The 20640-nt window shown below is 41.5% G+C and overlaps 1 protein-coding gene across 1 annotated transcript in view; it reads right to left on the bottom strand.

Moving 5' to 3' along the window:
* Positions 1-392: 392 nt before the first annotated feature.
* Positions 393-20640, bottom strand: part of AANAT (aralkylamine N-acetyltransferase) — a 61471-nt gene continuing 41223 nt past the window's right edge. The window contains exons 5-8 of the mRNA XM_075349568.1: positions 12311-12344; positions 3525-3711; positions 1269-1423; positions 393-977 (exon numbers count right to left, since the gene is read on the bottom strand). Coding sequence (XP_075205683.1) covers positions 672-977; positions 1269-1423; positions 3525-3669 — 606 coding nt within the window. The 5' untranslated portion in view covers positions 3670-3711; positions 12311-12344 and the 3' untranslated portion in view covers positions 393-671. The remainder of the gene's footprint in view (positions 978-1268; positions 1424-3524; positions 3712-12310; positions 12345-20640) is intronic.

A 20640-nucleotide genomic window follows, 5' to 3' on the forward strand; every position in this document is an offset into this window, starting at 1 on the left:
TAGATTACAAATTGAGATGCAGGAGCTCCTCCATGTGCATCCTTCTTCTTCCCCAGCTAAGCCACGCCCCCTAAAAGTGGCTTTTTAAACAAGCCTTTTCATAAGATTTAGGATTTAATGCCAGATCAGAATCCCAATTTGTAGACACAGTGTTTCGGGATGATTGCACTTCGTCAGTGCAAACTATGGTTATCTGATCTGGCTTATGAGAAGCTATGTGGGGACCACGGGGAAGACTTTTGTCCTTACGGAGACCTGACAAACCAGTGTTTATAATCTCTAGTTTGACCCCCCTATTATTTCTGTATCCAGTGAGGTGTAGTTCCCCCTGGATAACACATATTAACACTAGTGACTTTGTATTTAGGAATAATTTTTAGACAAGACAGTCATAGAAAAACAAACAGATTTAATGTGACATTGTAGTAAGTGGGGTTTTGTACAGTGAAATATTTTGCAACATTACAGGATTTTATACAGAGGTGCCACATGCACCCAGAGCAATAGGATGCCATACATTTGTATTAACCACTCCATGACTGAATTAGTACGAGTATAACCCATAACCCTGTCATTCCCTCTCTATTAACACCTTTGCTTTTCTTCATACTGTTCTTCATTCTGTTGCAACCTGTGAGAAGCAAAAGAGTTAAAGAAGTAGAGTTAGGGGGCTAACAACCACTATTTCTGCGCATAAAGGCGTGACCTTTGACTGGACAGTGCATCTCAATAAAGGTCAAGGGTCCAACAGTTATGTCACATGGGCCCACAGCCTTGAAGCCACACTTGGAGTAGAAAGGAACCAGGAAATCTTCACACATTAGCACGGCCCTTCTTGCAAAAGGCAGACAACGCAGGTATTGAAGGTAACGCCAGAGCAGGATGGATCCCTTGCCCTGCTGCCGAAACGTGCGGTGTACGGCAAGGACATGGATGTGGACCGATGATCCATGGGGTTTGTGGAGGGTGAGGGCATCCTAGAAGGAGATAAAGATGATAATAACATAATCAGTAATTGTATTTTCTACATAACATACAGCACCCTACTCTCAGTGCTATTTCTACGAGCTCTCTAAGTACTGAAACCTGCTGTACTATTGCAAACTACATTCACTGTAACCCAAGTAGTTACTTGACCACTTTGGCCAACATTTTAAAGGATCTCCTTTAGCATAATCTCTGAATTTCTGGAAAGTCTGATTATGATAAAAACCGCTATTGATGTATTGTCCCAAGCTATAACATTTTCTGAGAGTAACTACTATTACCTGATTGAGCTTGTCCTGATCCCATAACGATCCAATGATAAATGCCACAAGGCGTCCTTCTTCAAACCAGCCAAGTGACAGCTCTGGGCAAAGGGTCAAGAAATGACGAACTTCATCCAGATGGAGAGGACATTCTCCAGATACTGATATAAAGGCTGTGAGGATATATAAGTCAGTGAGGATCACAATTAATATGATGCTGATCAAAATAACTAAATTACGAAGAACCGTAGTGTGTATATTCTTACGGTACTTTACTGTGCATAGGTTAATTAGATTTTACATGACACATTCTGACTCTGGTGTACATAAGAGAAGCGGTTCCATTATAGTGCCCCAGTTTTTCTGTTTCAGACCACGTTTTGGCCTTTCTTACGACTCATGGACCATGTCTTTACCTACTTAGGAAACAATGTGGTTCATCTGGATAGGAGTATCTTACACTGGATCCCCCCCAAGCAAAGAGGATGGGACCAATTATGGCTACATGTCCTATGTCTATAAACCCCATAGCAACCCCTATGGCATATATTGTCAGGTCTGCAGACAGTTCAATGTGCACAGTGTGCTATTGGATGGTTAAAAAATGGTTCTTACTTCTTAGACTTGCAAGGTGGGCATGTACTGTTATTTTGGCCATGATTAGTTACAAGTGAAAAGGTTTTGGTACCGTGTTAGCCAGTTGAAAAATTATTGAATGTTCTCAGTGAGAGGAACAAAATTATAATCTTGTGATACCTTTTAATGGCTAACTAAAATAAAATAAAGTGAAAGCAAGCTTTTGAGACATCTCAGGTCCCTTCATCAGGCATGGTATGACAAAATATCTGAAGAAACACAAATATATGCACAAACAGAGCAGAGGGATGGCATAATAAAAGACATTTAATATTATATCATATTAAAAGGCAACTTCAGATCACAGAGCCATCCAGGGTCTGGGAATACAAATTCATTAAAATGTTTAACTCTGTGGACACAGGACTCAACCTGTCAGGAGGATTTATGGCCCATTATAAAATCTGAGGAGTCTATTCCAGAGACTGACCAGACCTCTGATCCTACATGGATATTGGGACAATAAAACTCTCACGCCACTAATCAAAGCTAATTAAGATTCACTTTCTAAGGGTACCTTCACACTTAGCGATGCAGCAGCGATCCGACCAGCGATCTGACCTGGTCAGGATCGCTGCTGCATCGCTACATGGTCGCTGGTGAGCTGTCAAACAGGCAGATCTCACCAGCGACCACTGAACAGCCCCCAGCCAGCAGCGACGTGCAAGCGACGCTGCGCTTGTACGGAGCCGCCGACTGGAAGCTGCGGAGACTGGTAACTAAGGTAAACATCGGGTATGGTTACCCGATGTTTACATTAGTTACCAGCGCTGTGTGCAGGGAGCAGGGAGCCGCGCACACTGAGCGCTGGCTCCTTGCTCTCCTAGCTGCTGTACACATCGGGTTAATTAACCCGATGTGTAATGCAGCTACATGTGCAGAGAGCAAGGAGCCGCGCACACTGCTTAGCGCTGGCTCCTTGCTCTCCTAGCTGCTATACACATCGGGTTAATTAACCCGATGTGTACAGCAGCTACATGTGCAGAGAGCCGGAGCCGGCAGCACAGGCAGCGTGAGAGCTGCGGAGGCTGGTAACTAAGGTAAATATCGGGTAACCACCTTGGTTACCCGATGTTTATCTTGGTTACAAGCTTACCTCAGCTGTCAGACGCCGGCTCCTGCTCCCTGCTCGCTTCATTTGTCGCTCTCTCGCTGTCACACACAGCGATGTGTGTGTCACAGCGGGAGAGCGGCTTTGAAGAAAACGAACCAGGGCTGTGTGTAACGAGCAGCGATCTCGCAGCAGGGGCCAGATCGCTGCTCAGTGTCACACACAGCGAGATCGCTAATGAGGTCACTGCTGCGTCACAAAAAGCGTGACTCAGCAGCGATCTCGGCAGCGAGCTCGCTGTGTGTGAAGCACCCCAAAGCTCAGTGTTTGTTTATTTAAATGTCTTTTATTATGCCATCCCTCTGCTGTGTTTGTGCATATATTTGTGTTTCTTCAGATATTTTGTCATACCATGCCTGATGAAGGCACCTGAGATGTCTCGAAAGCTTGCTTTGTAACATCAGTTTATTTTATTTTAGTTAGCCATTAAAAAATATCTCAAGATTATAATTTTGTTCCTCTCACTGAGAACATTCAATAATTTGGCCATGATAACACATTGTAAAATCCCAAGCATCTCTACTTACCTTCTCTTTCTATCTCAAACACACTGACTGCATCTTCTGGTGAAAGACATCGAAATTCACTGGCGGGAAGTGTGTGGCGTCTCTGCTGGCGTGGTGATCGAATGTGGACTGGCCTCATGAAAGGTAATGCATTCAGCACAGACATGGCAAGATCCGAATCTCTTTGACTCTGTCCCAATAGCAAATCCTGTTGGAAATAATCAGGCTCCTGTCAGCAACGCTTATAAATACTGTTCCTATGACTCACACAGTAAAGGGCACTAACGGTGTCAGAAGGTAGATACATCACATCCATTTAGATGTCCATTGTCCCCCCATGAATATTCAAGTATATTTGTACCCTATAATTGGGAGGTTTAGATACATTTTATAACAGAACCGAGTCCTCCATCACTGATGGATGGGGGCACACTATCCTTTAGTGTCATGGAGCTGTGTTCACCCTTTTCTGCACATCTAGGGACCAGACGCAACACAACTTCACAACTTTGGACTGGCTTTTTAGTAAGCAGTTGTGAATTGTCTGTACCACCTTAGGTCTTCATTCAAGCATCCATGATTTCTCAAATGAGAAAAATGGTCAGAGTTTCATAATTTATTTTCACTGATGAGAAAAAAAAAAAAAAAGGTTGTCCACCTTCTATCAGTTAGTGAAAAACGGACAGCACATGGGTGGCATCCAAACGCTGAAAACCCTAAAAGATCAGATTTTGACACAAGTCCTAAAAGTAGATTAAGCAAACTCAATCCAATAAATGAGCCAAAGATATTACATTATTATTTTCCTAATTTTGGGGAGTATTGAGTAAATAACAAAATATCACACGTCTCTGACTGGCAAAGGTATGTGAATTTTTAGGATTAGCAGATAGTTTGAAGATAAAATTAGTCTGGTGTTTTCAAACAATGTGAGGACAATCAGGTGTGAGTGGGCGACCTATTTTCTTTTTCCCCTTCCCCCTGCAGCCAATTTTTGTATGTGTTTTTTTTCCCCTCCTGTAAGAAGGCCAGTGAAAAAGTCCAGGAAGGGAGATATGTATCATAGAGGTTGATTGTCTCGAACCTGTTTGTGGAGATGTACAGACCTCCAGCGGTGTTACTCTTGTTTAAGAGTTAGACATCCTAAGCAGACGGACCCTGTAATACCTTATGAACTTCTTATTTTGTTTGTTTTGTAATGAGAGCCACTCAGAAAATGACCCCAGGTGATATTATGTGGCATTCTTGTCTGTGTTTGAAATTGTCGCCGAACAGGAGAATCTTCCTCTGGAGCAGTGGGCGGAAGTGATGATGCTGTATCAAACCAGGGAACCACACAAGGCCTAGTATGAGCTGGCCTTACAGGACGCAAAGGAATAGGCTAAACTAAAAACAGAAATATTGGCGCTCTTAGGAGTGACTGTGGAGACACAAGAGTCAGTGGTTGCTCTTGCCCGCAAGCCTGGCTGTCTTCCGAAAGACTGCATGGATCGGGGCTTATTCCACTGAATGCTCAACCTCCTTCCCCGTGGACAACACACTAATTGGACAACACAGGGTGAGTGAACCACACATTGGTAGGACTTGGTGCTCAGTGGTTAGCACTGCAGTCTTGCAGCGCTGGGGTCCTGGGTTCAAATCCTACCAAGGACAACATCTGCAAGGAGTTTGTATGTTCTCCCCGTGTTTGCATGGGTTTCCTACGGGTAATCCGGTTTCCTCCCACACTCCAAAAAAATATACTCATAGGGAACCTAGATTGTGAGCCCCAATGGGGACAGTGTTGCCACTGTATGTAAAGAGCTGTGGAATTAACAGCACTATATAAGTTAATAAATATTATATATTATTATTACTTGATTAGTTCATCAACAGGCAAAAACATATTGTACATTCCCAACAAGAACACAAGATGGTACAAGCAACAGAGTCTCACTCTTCCACTGGCTCACCAGGCATTAGAGTCTTTGTGAGATTTGGGGCTTGCAGGGCCAGTAATCCCAGTCCAGCAGCACCCCGCTTTTGGTGGGCACCCACTGAGAAGAGATAACGGCAAGCTTAGGAAGCAGTTCTGTGTTTGATCAGTAGGAACAGAAGCTCCGAAGCTGAAATTACGTAGAATCCTTCTTTGGGTGAAGCAGGTCAAGTAAAGCCTAACTCTGGTGACAGAAGCAAGGCCCTTTTATACCACTCAGTTCCCTACAGGATTGGTGAAGATGGCTACTCTCTAATTGGTCGCAAGTTCAATCCAACTGCCTAATTTTCCTCTGAACTATGCAATACACATTTACAGACAATAAGACTCCAATCAGTCTGGGAAGAGACAAACTTCATTTGATTTAAGAAATAATAGAACCCATAGGTCTGGCCTAATTAAGGGCAGTTCGCCCCCACACAAGTAGTCAAACGCTAAGTCGTCACAGTGACTATGACTGCCAGGCCACAATGGATCCACCCCTGGGCGTATTATGGTGACAAAACCCCTCGCTCCACATGTTTGACTTGTTACACCTTGTTCAAAAGTGGTTGCAGTCAGAGTCCTCCAGTCTAGATGGTTGAATACGTTGTTATGGAACGATTTATTTACCCCCTTCCGAAGCTGGTGCAGACTTCGGGTGCTCGGGGAGATCTGCAAAATGCTGATGACCTGGATGGCATAGTGGAAAGGTACCAGGCGGTCCAGAAGTCCTTAGGGAAACCAAGTGTGATGGCATCTGGGTCTCCCAAATGGAGGCTAACTCTCAAAATTAGGGTACTAGAGCCACAAATGGGGTCATCCAAAGTCCCAAGGGGCAGCTGAGAGGTTGCTGAAGGCCTCCGCTAAAGACTTAATATGTTGGAGGTGTCACAGACCTGGGCACATAGCCGCACGTTGTCCCATGACCACAGAGAAGATGGACTGCAGCCTAAGGTGGCGCTGTTCATATTACATCTATCTGGCCTCCAGTGTGGACTGTCAACTGGGTGAAGGGCAGTATGTATGTCCAGTAACAATAAATGGCATTTCTATTGACTGATCTGAATCATGTGATTCAGTCAAGATGGCGGCCGCCATCGCTGCTACCTCGCGCCACGCTGTACCTCTCACACTGGTAAGCAATCAAATCGTTACTTTAACATTTAAATATAGTGACCACCTGCCATACATTGCCCCTTTGCCCTGAGGAAGCCACCTTCTAAGGCGGCGATACGCGTGGGTTAGGGTATTCATGCCGGAACCCTCCCACTCTGTGATAACCACCCGGTTGGGTCTTTGGTATCTGCGCTCACTTTTGGTCTCTTTGATGCATTACCTTTTTCTTACTAGACTTGCAAACTTTATTACCATCTAGATTAGCACTGTCACTATGACGCTATGGCTTTGCTAGCTGGTTCATTATTTATACTCTTCTAAAAGATCTTATATTGTTCTAGGAGCCTATGTATTTCAGTATTATTAAGCCTGTGCTATTGTACTACAATCTTGCTGCCTCGAGGACACAGGTGCACCTGCTGTCTCTGAGTACTATATATGATTTGATATACTATCTCCATTAGTGACAGTTGCTTTAGGAGATGGCAATTTTGCCTTAAGTGATTCATACGCATTTACTACTGTAAAATATTAAATTCATTATTGTGATCTGTTGATGTTGTCACAGAGGGGTGTTTAAATATACAATTGTTATTTACCATCTTAAATTGAGGGCTCCGACATTGTGTCTTATGCCTTTTTGGCTTTTTAAATGATTTTATTATTGGTGTGTCTTTTCACCTAGTGTGTTTTACTAGCTGTTGCTGTGCTATACTAATAAAGTTGAAATTTTTGCCAATTGCTTGTATTTGGTGATCCCTGTACCGGTATACTCTTTTCTTGTCTACTATAATAAATGGCATACCAATGACTGGACTCTTGGACTCAGGGAGTTTGGTGATCCTGGTAAGGGCCATACGCCACACCAGTTGATCCGCAGAAAGATAGTGGGTGTCCACTATATCTACGGGGACACTAAAGATTACCCAGTGCCCGGAGTGGTTATAGAAACCAGCTGTGACTACAAATCCCATGTGGTAGGTGTGGTCAAGGACCTTGTTACACCTAATTATAATAGGGCGGGACTTTACCTTCTTGTGGGACTTGTGTCAAAGGATAATTCAGATAAAGGGTGGTTTCCCCTTAACGAAACCCCATCGCAGCCGGAGGTGGATGAGTTTGCTTTGTGTATGCTTGTTGGTGATGAGGACTAGGTGGCATTCAATGATGCCAACGTCCCTGAGATAGGGACCTAACACTTAAAGGGGCATTTGATAATGTTACGGTTCTAAATGGAGTTGCTCAAGAGACGGGATAAAATCCCGATATATCAATTTAACACTCATGGCAAAATAAGGCTATCGGGCCACCAAGCTGAGAGGTGAGGTTGTAGAACAGCTACTAGCGCCGGGTCCTATAGGCCCAGGGGTTTGGATATGGCCCACACGCATGTCTTTGGGGGCCATCTGGGGTGGATAAAACTCAAGAACGAATTCTCCATAGGTTATACAGGCCTGGCTGTTATTGAGAAATTCTAAAGTATCGTAGGTCCTGTGCCAGCTGACTGCACTAGTCCTCAACTAGGCGACAAGGTATCCAGAAAGGGTGCTACTAAGTAGCTCCTCCGCTATCAGCATAGCTTGAGAATTGGTTCACATCCTTGCCTGGATGAGGCTTCTGAAGGAGATCCTGATGGAACAAGGATCTCCATTTACACTGACAAGCAAAAGGGTAACAATGTTTTGAACGTTGACTTTCAGACTTCATACTAAAACTTCAAACATGAGGCTACCATAATTTTACAGACAATCATCTTGGCTACCGCATACATAAATTTGACTTGCAACTATTTAGCTTATGATTAGTTTTGCAGATTCTTGTCATAATACTGCATTGTTACTGTTTTACTCCTGGTGGTGAAAAAACTCTTTTTCTTTCTGTATACTACAAATTAGAACCTGTTCTTGCATTCACCTTAGCTCGGTGTGAGAAAATACTGAGGGTCATATTACAGTGTGGGGAAATACTGGAGGCCATATTACACTGGGGGAAATAATGAGGGCCATATTACAGTGTGGGAAAATACTGAGGTCCATGAAACTGTAGGGGAGATACTGGGGCCAATTACAGTGTTATACTGTAGGGGAAATACTGGGGGCATATTACATTGTGGGAAAATACTGGGGACAATATTACTTTGGGAGGGAGCTGTGTATATATCATGCTGTGCATGTGGGAGCTGTGGGGGACATCATGCTGTGTAGAGCGGAAGTATATATGGGGGAAGTCAGGAGACATTAAGTAAATGTTAAGTGGGCACTTAAGCATTGTTATAGGGACACTCAGTATATTGTGACTGTGAAATTGGCACACTGGGGGCATTTCACTTTCTAGGGGGTAAAATGTGGATACTGTTTTCTACACCGCTTGTACAGTGCATTGATATTTTTATTAATGGGGCAATTTCACCATCTAGAGGGCACAAATGAGGCATTTTACAATGTAAGGGGCACAGTGGTGGGCATTATTATGGGGGGCAGTAAGAGGAGCACTGCTATTTTACCACACAGCTTGTGCAGCAATAGGGACACATAGCAGGGGTTCAGCATTAGGGTGACCACAGAATGAGGAGTTTGGGCAGGTTCAGAAAAGATGGAGACGGTGCTGGAAATGTGAGAAGTCAAAGTCTCTTTGTTGTAATCTCTGCAGACGAGTCGTGGTTGGAAGAAGTTATGCCGATCTGGTCTGGGCCAGATGGAAATCATGAGAAAAGTGAACACCTCCATCAGAATGGTCACTGTATGGCGGTATTATCTGTATTACCCGTTGTATAGTGATTTTCAGTAACTGCCCAGTCATCTGCTGAGGTTCCCATACAGTCAGGGCCAGAAATATTTGGACAGTGACACAAGTTTTGTTATTTTAGCTGTTTACAAAAACATGTTCAGAAATACAATTATATATATAATATGGGCTGAAAGTGCACACTCCCAGCTGCAATATGAGAGTTTTCACATCCAAATCGGAGAAAGGGTTTAGGAATCATAGCTCTGTAATGCATAGCCTCCTCTTTTTCAAGGGACCAAAAGTAATTGGACAAGGTACTCTAAGGGCTGCAATTAACTCTGAAGGCGTCTCCCTCGTTAACCTGTAATCAATGAAGTAGTCAAAAGGTCTGGGGTTGATTACAGGTGTGTGGTTTTGCATTTGGAAGCTGTTGCTGTGACCAGACAACATGCGGTCTAAGGAACTCTCAATTGAGGTGAAGCAGAACATCCTGAGGCTGAAAAAAAAGAAAAAATCCATCAGAGAGATAGCAGACATGCTTGGAGTAGCAAAATCAACAGTCGGGTACATTCTGAGAAAAAAGGAATTGACTGGTGAGCTTGGGAACTCAAAAAGGCCTGGGCGTCCACGGATGACAACAGTGGTGGATGATCGCCGCATACTTTCTTTGGTGAAGAAGAACCCGTTCACAACATCAACTGAAGTCCAGAACACTCTCAGTGAAGTAGGTGTATCTGTCTCTAAGTCAACAGTAAAGAGAAGACTCCATGAAAGTAAATACAAAGGGTTCACATCTAGATGCAAACCATTCATCAATTCCAAAAATAGACAGGCCAGAGTTAAATTTGCTGAAAAACACCTCATGAAGCCAGCTCAGTTCTGGAAAAGTATTCTATGGACAGATGAGACAAAGATCAACCTGTACCAGAATGATGGGAAGAAAAAAGTTTGGAGAAGAAAGGGAACGGCACATGATCCAAGGCACACCACATGATCCAAGGCACACCACATCCTCTGTAAAACATGGTGGAGGCAACGTGATGGCATGGGCATGCATGGCTTTCAATGGCACTGGGTCACTTGTGTTTATTGATGACATAACAGCAGACAAGAGTAGCCGGATGAATTCTGAAGTGTACCGGGATATACTTTCAGCCCAGATTCAGCCAAATGCCGCAAAGTTGATCGGACGGCGCTTCATAGTACAGATGGACAATGACCCCAAGCATACAGCCAAAGCTACTCAGTAGTTCATGAGTGCAAAAAAGTGGAACATTCTGCAATGGCCAAGTCAATCACCAGATCTTAACCCAATTGAGCATGCATTTCACTTGCTCAAATCCAGACTTAAGACGGAAAGACCCACAAACAAGCAAGACCTGAACGCTGCGGCTGTAAATGCCTGGCAAAGCATTAAGAAGGAGGAAACCCAGCGTTTGGTGATGTCCATGGGTTCCAGACTTAAGGCAGTGATTGCCTCCAAAGGATTCGCAACAAAATATTGAAAATAAAAATATTTTGTTTGGGTTTGGTTTATTTGTCCAATTACTTTTGACCTCCTAAAATGTGGAGTGTTTGTAAAGAAATGTGTACAATTCCTACAATTTCTATCAGATATTTTTGTTCAAACCTTCAAATTAAACGTTATAATCTGCATTTGAAGTCTGTTGTAGAGGTTTCATTTCAAATCCAATGTGGTGGCATGCAGAGCCCAACTCGCGAAAATTGTGTCACTGTCCAAATATTTCTGGACCTAACTGTATACCCATGATTAAGCTGCGCCATCGTATTTATAATCTAAGATCCCTAGCTAGGGGCCCACTCAGACATTTTGCCCCCCTTCCTGAGCTGAACTCCTAGCTGTGCATCTGCCATGAGCTGAATCTCAAGAAAACATGGGTGATGCAAAGACAACGACCCAAAGTACACAAGTCATTCTGCAGGAGAATTGCTCTAGAAGACTAAAGTTTTGGAACAGCCAAGTTAATGTCATGACTTTAATCCTATAGAAATGTTGTGGAAGAACCTGAAATCAGCAGTTAAATGGAGAAAACCACTAACATAACAGAGTTGAATCTATTTTATATGGACTAATGGGCTAATATTTCTCTAAGCCGATGTGCAGGAATTATCAATAATAACCATAAATGTTTAGATTGTTATTGCTGCACAAAGGGCAGTCACACCAGATACTAAAAGTAAAGGTTCATATAACTGTGCCACTCACTGACATGATATTACATCATTTTCCTCAATACAAAATGACAGTCTAAAATTTTTGACTCATTGGCTCTTTTAATCTAATGTTAGGACATATGAAAATATGATGAGAAAATTATTGAAAATTTTGAAGAATTTACAAACTGTAGATTTTGGAAGAGGGGAAGAATAATTAGTCTATAACCTTGGATCATCACCAGTCCGCAAACCCATTCCCTCAGGGCATTAGAAGAGCTCCCGGCTCCTTCACTTGATTTCTTTGCTTTCATATATTACATTGTTTTTCTATTAATTGACTATAATTGTTGTGTAGGTGAACTGATTGTTTCTAATGGTGAAATGGAATTCTTATGACCCACTAAAATGAGACATAACAAGGTTATGGGACAATTTGTTTAAAAATATAGCAACATAAGCCATTTTTTCTGTATTATATGATAGCTATGATGGGACCACATATAACACATTACCAAATCATTTCTATAAGAACCAGTGCATGATCAACAACTTGAGGTTTGTATATATGGAGAAAGATGACCCCAAAGTTTTGGTCACCTCTTTCAATAAGAATCCTCTTAGGAACACCAGCCCCATGGCTAGGGAGCCTATCAAGACCATTTGCCATTCAACCTTCTGCTCTGTTGATTCTCAAAGTGTGTAGGGTTCAATCTTGTAAATAGGTGTCTTTGAAAGCAAATTGAGTTGTGCGCATAAGGCAGGAACCAAACTGTATGTTTCTAGAAGGTAGAACGTTAATCCTGGATTATAATTGATATTAGGTTCTTACCTGTGGACGACTTGACGGCTTGTTCCACGGTGGTCTAAAAACAAAACAAAGGTACAACCTGTTGAATTTCTAGTGTATAGACATATCGTACACTTACTAAATCTTTCTGGATACTTGGCTCAGACTTCCACAGCTTTTCCCAATAAACTTAATGCCAAATTATATTAAGCCAAGAAAAGGGCTAAGCCAATTAGCTTAAGAAATCTATAACTATACTTGTAGGCTAACGTCTGTGCTTTCACAGAGGACAGGAGAGAAGCCTCTTACGGTTATAATTCAACCTACATGGTATCATTTAGCGTTAATTGAGAAAATGTAAAGAAATGGGACCAGAATCAGTTTGGTAAAGGATCACAAGGGTTTGGATGTGATTAACGAAACATGGCTTCTACCTTCCAAACACAGTTCCATTCATTTCTAGCGGCTCAGGTGGATGGGAATGAACTACAATACCAGACACAAGTTGACTATTTTAGGTTCCATGTGGAAAAGGAATGGCATTGTATGGGTTCACAGAAGTCTAATTTGTGGTATGAGCAAATTAATCCCAACCATAGGAGAAGTGGTCATTTCCTATCAAGTAGTAGAAATGGCCTATGCACAGCATTGGTGTCGTCTGTCCATTGGGACCTAATTTCTTGCTACGATGCCATAACATTCTTATTAATAAAGGGCAATCTCTATCCATTTATTCTATCAAGGTGACCACCATACACATGGGATGTATGTGGATCAACAATCAAAATTACTCTACAGCCCAAGACACATCTCCAACTACACTGGCAGTGGCTTTTTTGTCTTATAGCCATTTACTAGCCAGCTTCTATCATCTTCCAAAATTCTCTAAAGTGCCCAAATGTTGTTTTGAACAATAAGGAATACTTCTTGTTTCACCAAGACAGCCCACAATAGTAAAGGGTTATTTCCATCTCCGAAATCCTATCCCAATATGTAGTAGGTGTAATAAGAATATTAGAAAATAACTCCAATTCTAAATGTGGTATAGTTCTTCTGAACAGCTATGTCACTTACCTTATGTGCAGGGCATTACAGTAGCTTAGGTATCCAAGGTTACGGCCAAGCATATAGGGACAATTACTGCAATGTCCTGCACATGAGGTAAGAGACATAGCTTATCAGGAGAACTATACTACATTTCTAGTTGGAGATATTTGTTAATATTCTTATTATTACACCTACTACATATTAGGATAGGATCTTAGAGATGAGAAGAACCCTTTAATGGTCAAAATTTCTAAAAACTTTTATTTAATTTGTATGACCAGATTAACTGTTAAACATTGTGCATATTTTCAGGCTTTTTTATTCATAGTCTCATAGTTTTATGGTTGAAGGTAGACTTAAATCCATCGAGTTCAATCCATGACCTAACGTAAAATGTATATATTGACAGGCTAGGGTTACAGAGCAGATTTATAGAATAATGTCAGGAAATGGGTTCATGATGGGGTCATAAAGTTACTGTGGTAAGAAAGTCTCAAAAAGTCCAGCAAGTTAAAAAGAACATACAAATTGGAGGCAATAGGGTGGAAAGGGAAGATATAAGGGAGGTGTTTTCATATTAAAGGGGGTCATCCTTTAGTTTTAAGGTTGGCAATACACATACAGATAGCTCCCTAACTTTTTTTATAAACCTTCATGCTCAGATTATGCGGATGTTTATTTCCCTGCAGGACATAGTATTGGGCATGCTGAAATTCAACATGTCTCATCCTAATTTCTCCCAACAGCGGCTTTTGGAAGACAGTCTACGCGTCAAGAATCACTTAAGATCCCCGGATCTGCCAACATTCTTCTAACGTGTATTTACAACTGTATCCACATTAATAAAGAGTTAACCGTGTCATGGACTGATCAATTTAATCTTCAAAAAAATGAACAAAAATCTGTTAATTTTTAGAAAAAGAAAAAAGTACATAAAATATTTTAGTACAATTATTTAAAAAGGTGGTCATCAAAAAAAATGTGTATTTTCACCATTCAGACAATTTAATCAAACATCTCAATGAATGAAAAGCCTGAACATCGCTACACAGGAGGCGCATGAACCAACCCACACTTAAAATAATTGTCAAAACAACCGTACCCAGCGTTAATTATAGATCCTAGGGCGTGAGAGACGGACGTCAGAAATAGAGTGGTCCTGGTAATATAATTGCTATGTGTTAATTGCGGAGGAGAGGTTGGTAAATGAAGCACTTACATAGGAAATACGTTAGAAGGTAAAGGCTGTCTATGCTGCCTTTGTGCTAAAGCTGAATAAAATAAATATTAATACAGTGGTGCTAAAACTTTTTTTGTTAATCTGAACTTTTTTGCATCTTTTGGACGAGATTACTCACCTATGTTTAGCACCGACCTTGGTGGACAGCTCCCAACCGGGGCCAAGGAGAAGCTACGGAAGACAGGAGCCGGCAGTTCAGTAGCAGTTGCTGGTGTCCACTGATCGGCTGAGCTCCTGCTTAGGATGACATCTTCTGAATTAAGTTGTTTACCACTCACGTGATGGGTCTAGAAAGGGTTTAAGATTTTGCTAGTGACTGGCGGAGAGCAAGGGATGAAAGTTTCCTCGTCTGCCAGTACTGAAGAGTCTCACTTGTCTTATTAGTTTCCGTCCTATTGGGAATATCTTAGATTTACACACATATGTACAAATTATTTGTGACCCAATTTATATTGGATGCAATTGATGACGGTTGTTATGCTCTTCTAGCTATATTTTAATAAGATTTATGGTAATAACAGTTGTTGGGGGGTCCTGAATTCTTAAAATCCTGATTAATATTTAATGAGTTAATAGTGTAAGGAGTCCACACTTTTGTCTTTTCTTATTGAACATCTACATTAAACTGATAAATCAACTTAATGGGTGACATGATGTTTGTTCACAACCCATAGAAATATAAGGGATCTGTCAAGTTTCCTTACTTTTGGATTTACAGAACATACATAAAGACAAAAGCTAATGTGTTAGGCTATGTTCACATGTCCATTAATCACCCGTTAGAACGGATCTAGTAGCAATACATTGGCAAAAACATTGTGTAAACAACCATTTTTAAAATATTGATTTTAGCAGCATCAGTTTTTTTTTTAACATTGGAGACTATGGAGAACGGATCCGTCAACTGATTGCTATTTATCTTCCATTTGAAACTGATCCAGTAAGAAAAAAAAACCAGATCCTTTACAAATAAAAGAAAAACGCAATCAGGTAACTGATCCGTTTTCCATAGACTCCAATGTTAAAAAAAAATTGATTCTGCAACAATCAATTTTTTGAAAATGGATAAAAAAGTTGCGTTTGCATGACTTTTTTTTTTGCCAAAGGGTCTCTACAGGATCTGTTACTGGATATGTGACCTTAGCCTTACATAGAAATACCTACTACCTGCATTAGGTATTTATATGTTAATGAAGAAGGCTATGCGAGGTATTAAGATGTCAATGCGCCAATCAGACTCATAGGATATTCACAGCAGGACATTAATATGCGCTTAAAGACCTATAAATAGGTACAGAATAAGATTCAGATCAGTCAACAGCAGCTGTCAGGTCAAGTGTAAATATATCATATATGCCTTTAAGGCTATAAACAAAGTAGCGCCTTGTTCAGTATTCGTATATTACCCAGATTACAATAATCTGGCCATCGATTATGGCCAGCAACCATAGATGCTGTCGATAATTTTTGTTAGTGAGAGAGTAGACAACATGTTTTACGATGTTTTCTTAGCTATTTAGCTCAGCTGAATATTTAAGATGAACTATAAATAAAGACGTAATAAAAGGAACTAAAGTAAATCAGGATTTATAGTCTTGGAGAGCGAACTACACTGTAGAGCAAGGGAGACACCTGCAGGACAAGCCGTGTATTACATCTGCTGCATACACAGGAATGTACAGTCATATGAAAAAGTTTAGGCACCCCTATTAATGTTAATCTTTTTTCTTTATAACAATTTGGGTTTTTGCAACAGCTATTTCAGTTTCATATATCTAATAACTGATGGACTGAGTAATATTTCTGGATTGAAATGAGGTTTATTGTACTAAATGAAAATGTGCAATCCGCATTTAGAAAAAATTTGACCGGTGCAAAAGTATGGGCACCTCAACATAAAAGTGACATTAATATTTTGTAGATCCTCCTTTTGCAAAAATCACAGCCTCTAGTCGCTTCCTGTAGCTTTTAATGAGTTTGTGGATCCTGGATGAAGGTATATTTGACAATTCCTGTTTACAAAACAATTCCAGTTCAGTTAAGTTTGATGGTTGCCGAGCATGGACAGCATGCTTCAAATCATCCCACAGATTTTCAATGATATTCAGGTCTGGGGACTGGGATGGCCATTCCAGAACATTGTAATTGTTCCTCTGCATGAATGCCTGAGTAGCTTTGGAGCGGTATTTTGGATCATTTTCTTGCTGAAATATCCATCCCCTGCGTAACTTCAACTTCATCACTGATTCTTGCACATTATTGTCAAGAATCTGCTGATACTGAGTTGAATCCATGCGACCCTCAACTTTAACAAGATTCCCAATGCCGGCATTGGCCACACAGCCCCAAAACATGATGGAACCTCCACCAAATTTTACTGTGGGTAGCAAGTGCTTTTCTTGTAATGCCGTGTTTTTTGCCTCCATGCATAACGGCTTTTTGTATGACCAAACAACTCAATCTTTGTTTCATCAGTCCACAGGACCTTCTTCCAAAATGTAACTGGCTTGTCCAAATGTACTTTTGCATACCTCAGGAGACTCAGTGGCGTGCTTGCAGAAATGGCTTCTTTTGCATCACTCTCCCATACAGCTTCTCCTTGTGCAATGTGCGCTGTATTGTTGACTGATGCACATTGACACCATATGCAGCAAGATGATGCTGCAGGTCTTTGGATTGTCCTTGACTGTTCTCACCATTCTTCTTCTCTGCCTTTCTGATATTTTTCTTGGCCTGCCACTTCTGGGCTTAACAAGAACTATACCTGTGTTCTTCCATTTCCTTACTATGTTCCTCACAGTGGAAACTGACAGTTTAAATCTCTGAGACAACTTTTTGTATCCTTCCCCTGAACAACTATGTTGAATAATCTTTGTTTTCAGATCATTTGAGAGTTGTTTTGAGGAGCCCATGATGCCACTCCTCATAGGAGATTCAAATAGGAGAACAACTTGCAAGTGGCCACCTTAAATACCTTTTCTCATGATTGGATACACCTGCCTATGAAGTTCAAAGCTCAATGAGGTTGCAAAACCAATTTAGTGCTTTAGTAAGTCTGTAAAAAGTAGTTAGGAGTGTTTAAATCAAGAAATTGATAAGGGTGCCCATACTTTTGCACCGGTCAAATTTTGTTTAAATGTGGATTGCACATTTTCTGTTAGTACAATAAACCTAATTTCAATCCAGAAATAGTACTCAGTCCATCAGTTATTAGATATATGAAACTGAAGTAGCTGTTGCAAAAACCCAAATTGTTATAAAGAAAAAAGGTTAACATTAATAGGGGTGCCCAAACTTTTTCATATGACTGTATTTATACCACTGCCTGCTTATAATATACTGCTTATTACTTCCAGGCAAACCTTATGGAGCAAAACATATAACCAGCAGTGGATAGACTATTGGTGTAACGTGGGCAGCCACACAGGACCCCAAGACGTGAGGGGGCTACTTCTACCTTCAGCAGGAGGAATTGTGCATTATGATGAACTTTTGGACTGCAGAGGCCCAAGTATTGTTCTTGCATGAGGGCCCATTTTTATCTGGGTATGCTCCTGTTATACCTCTGGATGGTGCAATGCTAAAGCCCCGACACGCGTTTCGTCTGGATGTGTGGTGTTACACCATAAGGTGAACCGGCCAATAACGACAGACAGCACTTCACCCAGGACCACTGATTGAACTCTAGATGACTCCAGACTTCCAAATTCTTACAGTTCTTGCACCGCACACTTTTAGGATTCTGTACTGCCAGCGGCAAGAATGGACAGTCATGCGAGCGCAAAAATGCGATTTGTGAACTTCCAGCCTCATTCTGATAAGACGTGTCCAGCCTCACTCAATTCCCTTGTATTGCGTGAGACCAGACATGTCTAGTTGGCACATAACCGCATGTATGTAAGTCGCATAGGTGTACTTTTGTGACCTCTCACTCTCATCACTGGCACCAGAGAATCCTGACAGCATGCAGTGTGCGTGCTGTATGAATTCAGAAGTCTGCAGTCACATAGAGTGACACATAGAGTGACTACAGACTTTCATCAAAAACTTAGACAACCCCTTACATGCTCCTAACATAAATAAAAACCTAGCAAACCTTAACTTGTCAGAGGGTACAATACTTTTAGGCTGTGTGCCCACGTGACTTTTTTTGCATTTTTTTTCATGCGTTCTTCCTTGCTTCTTTTAATCAATAAAAGCAAGGAAAAAGTATCCCAGTAAAGTCTATGAGAATCGTGACTTGCTGTGCCCATGCTGCTTCTTTTTTCTTGCGTTTATTTTCTGCGTTTCTATAATCCCCTATTATTATTAGTATTATTTATTTATAGAGCACCATTAATTCCATGGTGCTGCACATGAGGAGGGGTTACATACAGAATACATACAGTGCCTACAAGTAGTATTCAACCCCCTGCAGATTTAGCAGGTTTACACATTCGGAATTAACCTGGCATTGTGACATTTGGACTGTAGATCAGCCTGGAAGTGTGAAATGCACTGCAGCAAAAAACAATGTTATTTCTTTTTTTTATTTTTTTTTTTTAAATTGTCAAAAGTTTATTCAGAGGGTCATTTATTATTCAACCCCTCGAACCACAAGAATTCTGTTTGGTTCCCCTAAAGAATTAAGAAGTATTTCAGGCACAAAGAACAATGAGCTTCACATGTTTGGATTAATTATCTCTTTTTCCAGCCTTTTCTGACTAATTAAGACCCTCCCCAAACTTGTGAACAGCACTCATACTTGGTCAACATGGGAAAGACAAATGAGCATTCCAAGGCCATCAGAGACAAGATCGTGGAGGGTCACAAGGCTGGCAAGGGGTACAAAACCCTTTCCAAGGAGTTGGGCCTACCTGTCTCCACTGTTGGGAGCATCATCCGGAAGTGGAAGGCTTATGGAACTACTGTTTGCCTTCCACGGCCTGGACAGCCTTTGAAAGTTTCCACCCGTGCCGAGGCCAGGCTTGTCCGAAGAGTCAAGGCTAACCCAAGGACAACAAGGAAGGAGCTCCGGGAAGATCTCATGGCAGTGGGGACATTGGTTTCAGTCAATACCATAAGTAACGTACTTCACCGCAATGGTCTCCGTTCCAGACGAGCTCATAAGGTACCTTTACTTTCAAAGCGTCATGTCAAGGCTCGTCTACAGTTTGCTCATGATCACTTGGAGGACTCTGAGACAGACTTGTTCAAGGTTCTCTGGTCTGATGAGACCAAGATCGAGATCTTTGGTGCCAACCACACACGTGACGTTTGGAGACTGGATGGCACTGCATACGACCCCAAGAATACCATCCCTACAGTCAAGCATGGTGGTGGCAGCATCATGCTGTGGGGCTGTTTCTCAGCCAAGGGGCCTAGCCATCTGGTCCGCATCCATGGGAAGATGGATAGCACGGCCTACCTGGAGATTTTGGCCAAGAACCTCCGCTCCTCCATCAAGGATCTTAAGATGGGTCGTCATTTCATCTTCCAACAAGACAACGCCCCAAAGCACACAGCCAAGAAAACCAAGGCCTGGTTCAAGAGGGAAAAAATCAAGGTGTTGCAGTGGCCTTGTCAGTCTCCTGACCTTAACCCAATTGAAAACTTGTGGAAGGAGCTCAAGATTAAAGTCCACATGAGACACCCAAAGAACCTAGATAACTTGGAGAAGATCTGCATGGAGGAGTGGGCCAAGATAACTCCAGAGACCTGTGCCGGCCTGATCAGGTCTTATAAAAGAAGATTATTAGCTGTAATTGCAAACAAGGGTTATTCCACAAAATATTAAACCTAGGGGTTGAATAATAATTGACCCACACTTTTATGTTGAAAACTTATTAAAATTTAACTGAGCAACATAACTTATAGGTTTGTAAGATTTATGCATCTGTTAATAAATCCTGCTCTTGTTTGAAGTTTGCAGGCTCTAACTTATTTGCATCTTATCAAACCTGCTAAATCTGCAGGGGGTTGAATACTACTTGTAGGCACTGTATACAAGTTACAGTAGACAGACTAGTACAGAGGGAAGAGGATCCTATAGGATTTTGGGGAGGAGACAGTAGGTGGGGTGTAGGTTGGGCGGCGGCTCCGCACG

Source organism: Anomaloglossus baeobatrachus, chromosome 5 (assembly GCF_048569485.1).
Source record: "Anomaloglossus baeobatrachus isolate aAnoBae1 chromosome 5, aAnoBae1.hap1, whole genome shotgun sequence".
In the NCBI taxonomy this organism is placed as follows: Eukaryota; Metazoa; Chordata; class Amphibia; order Anura; family Aromobatidae; genus Anomaloglossus; species Anomaloglossus baeobatrachus.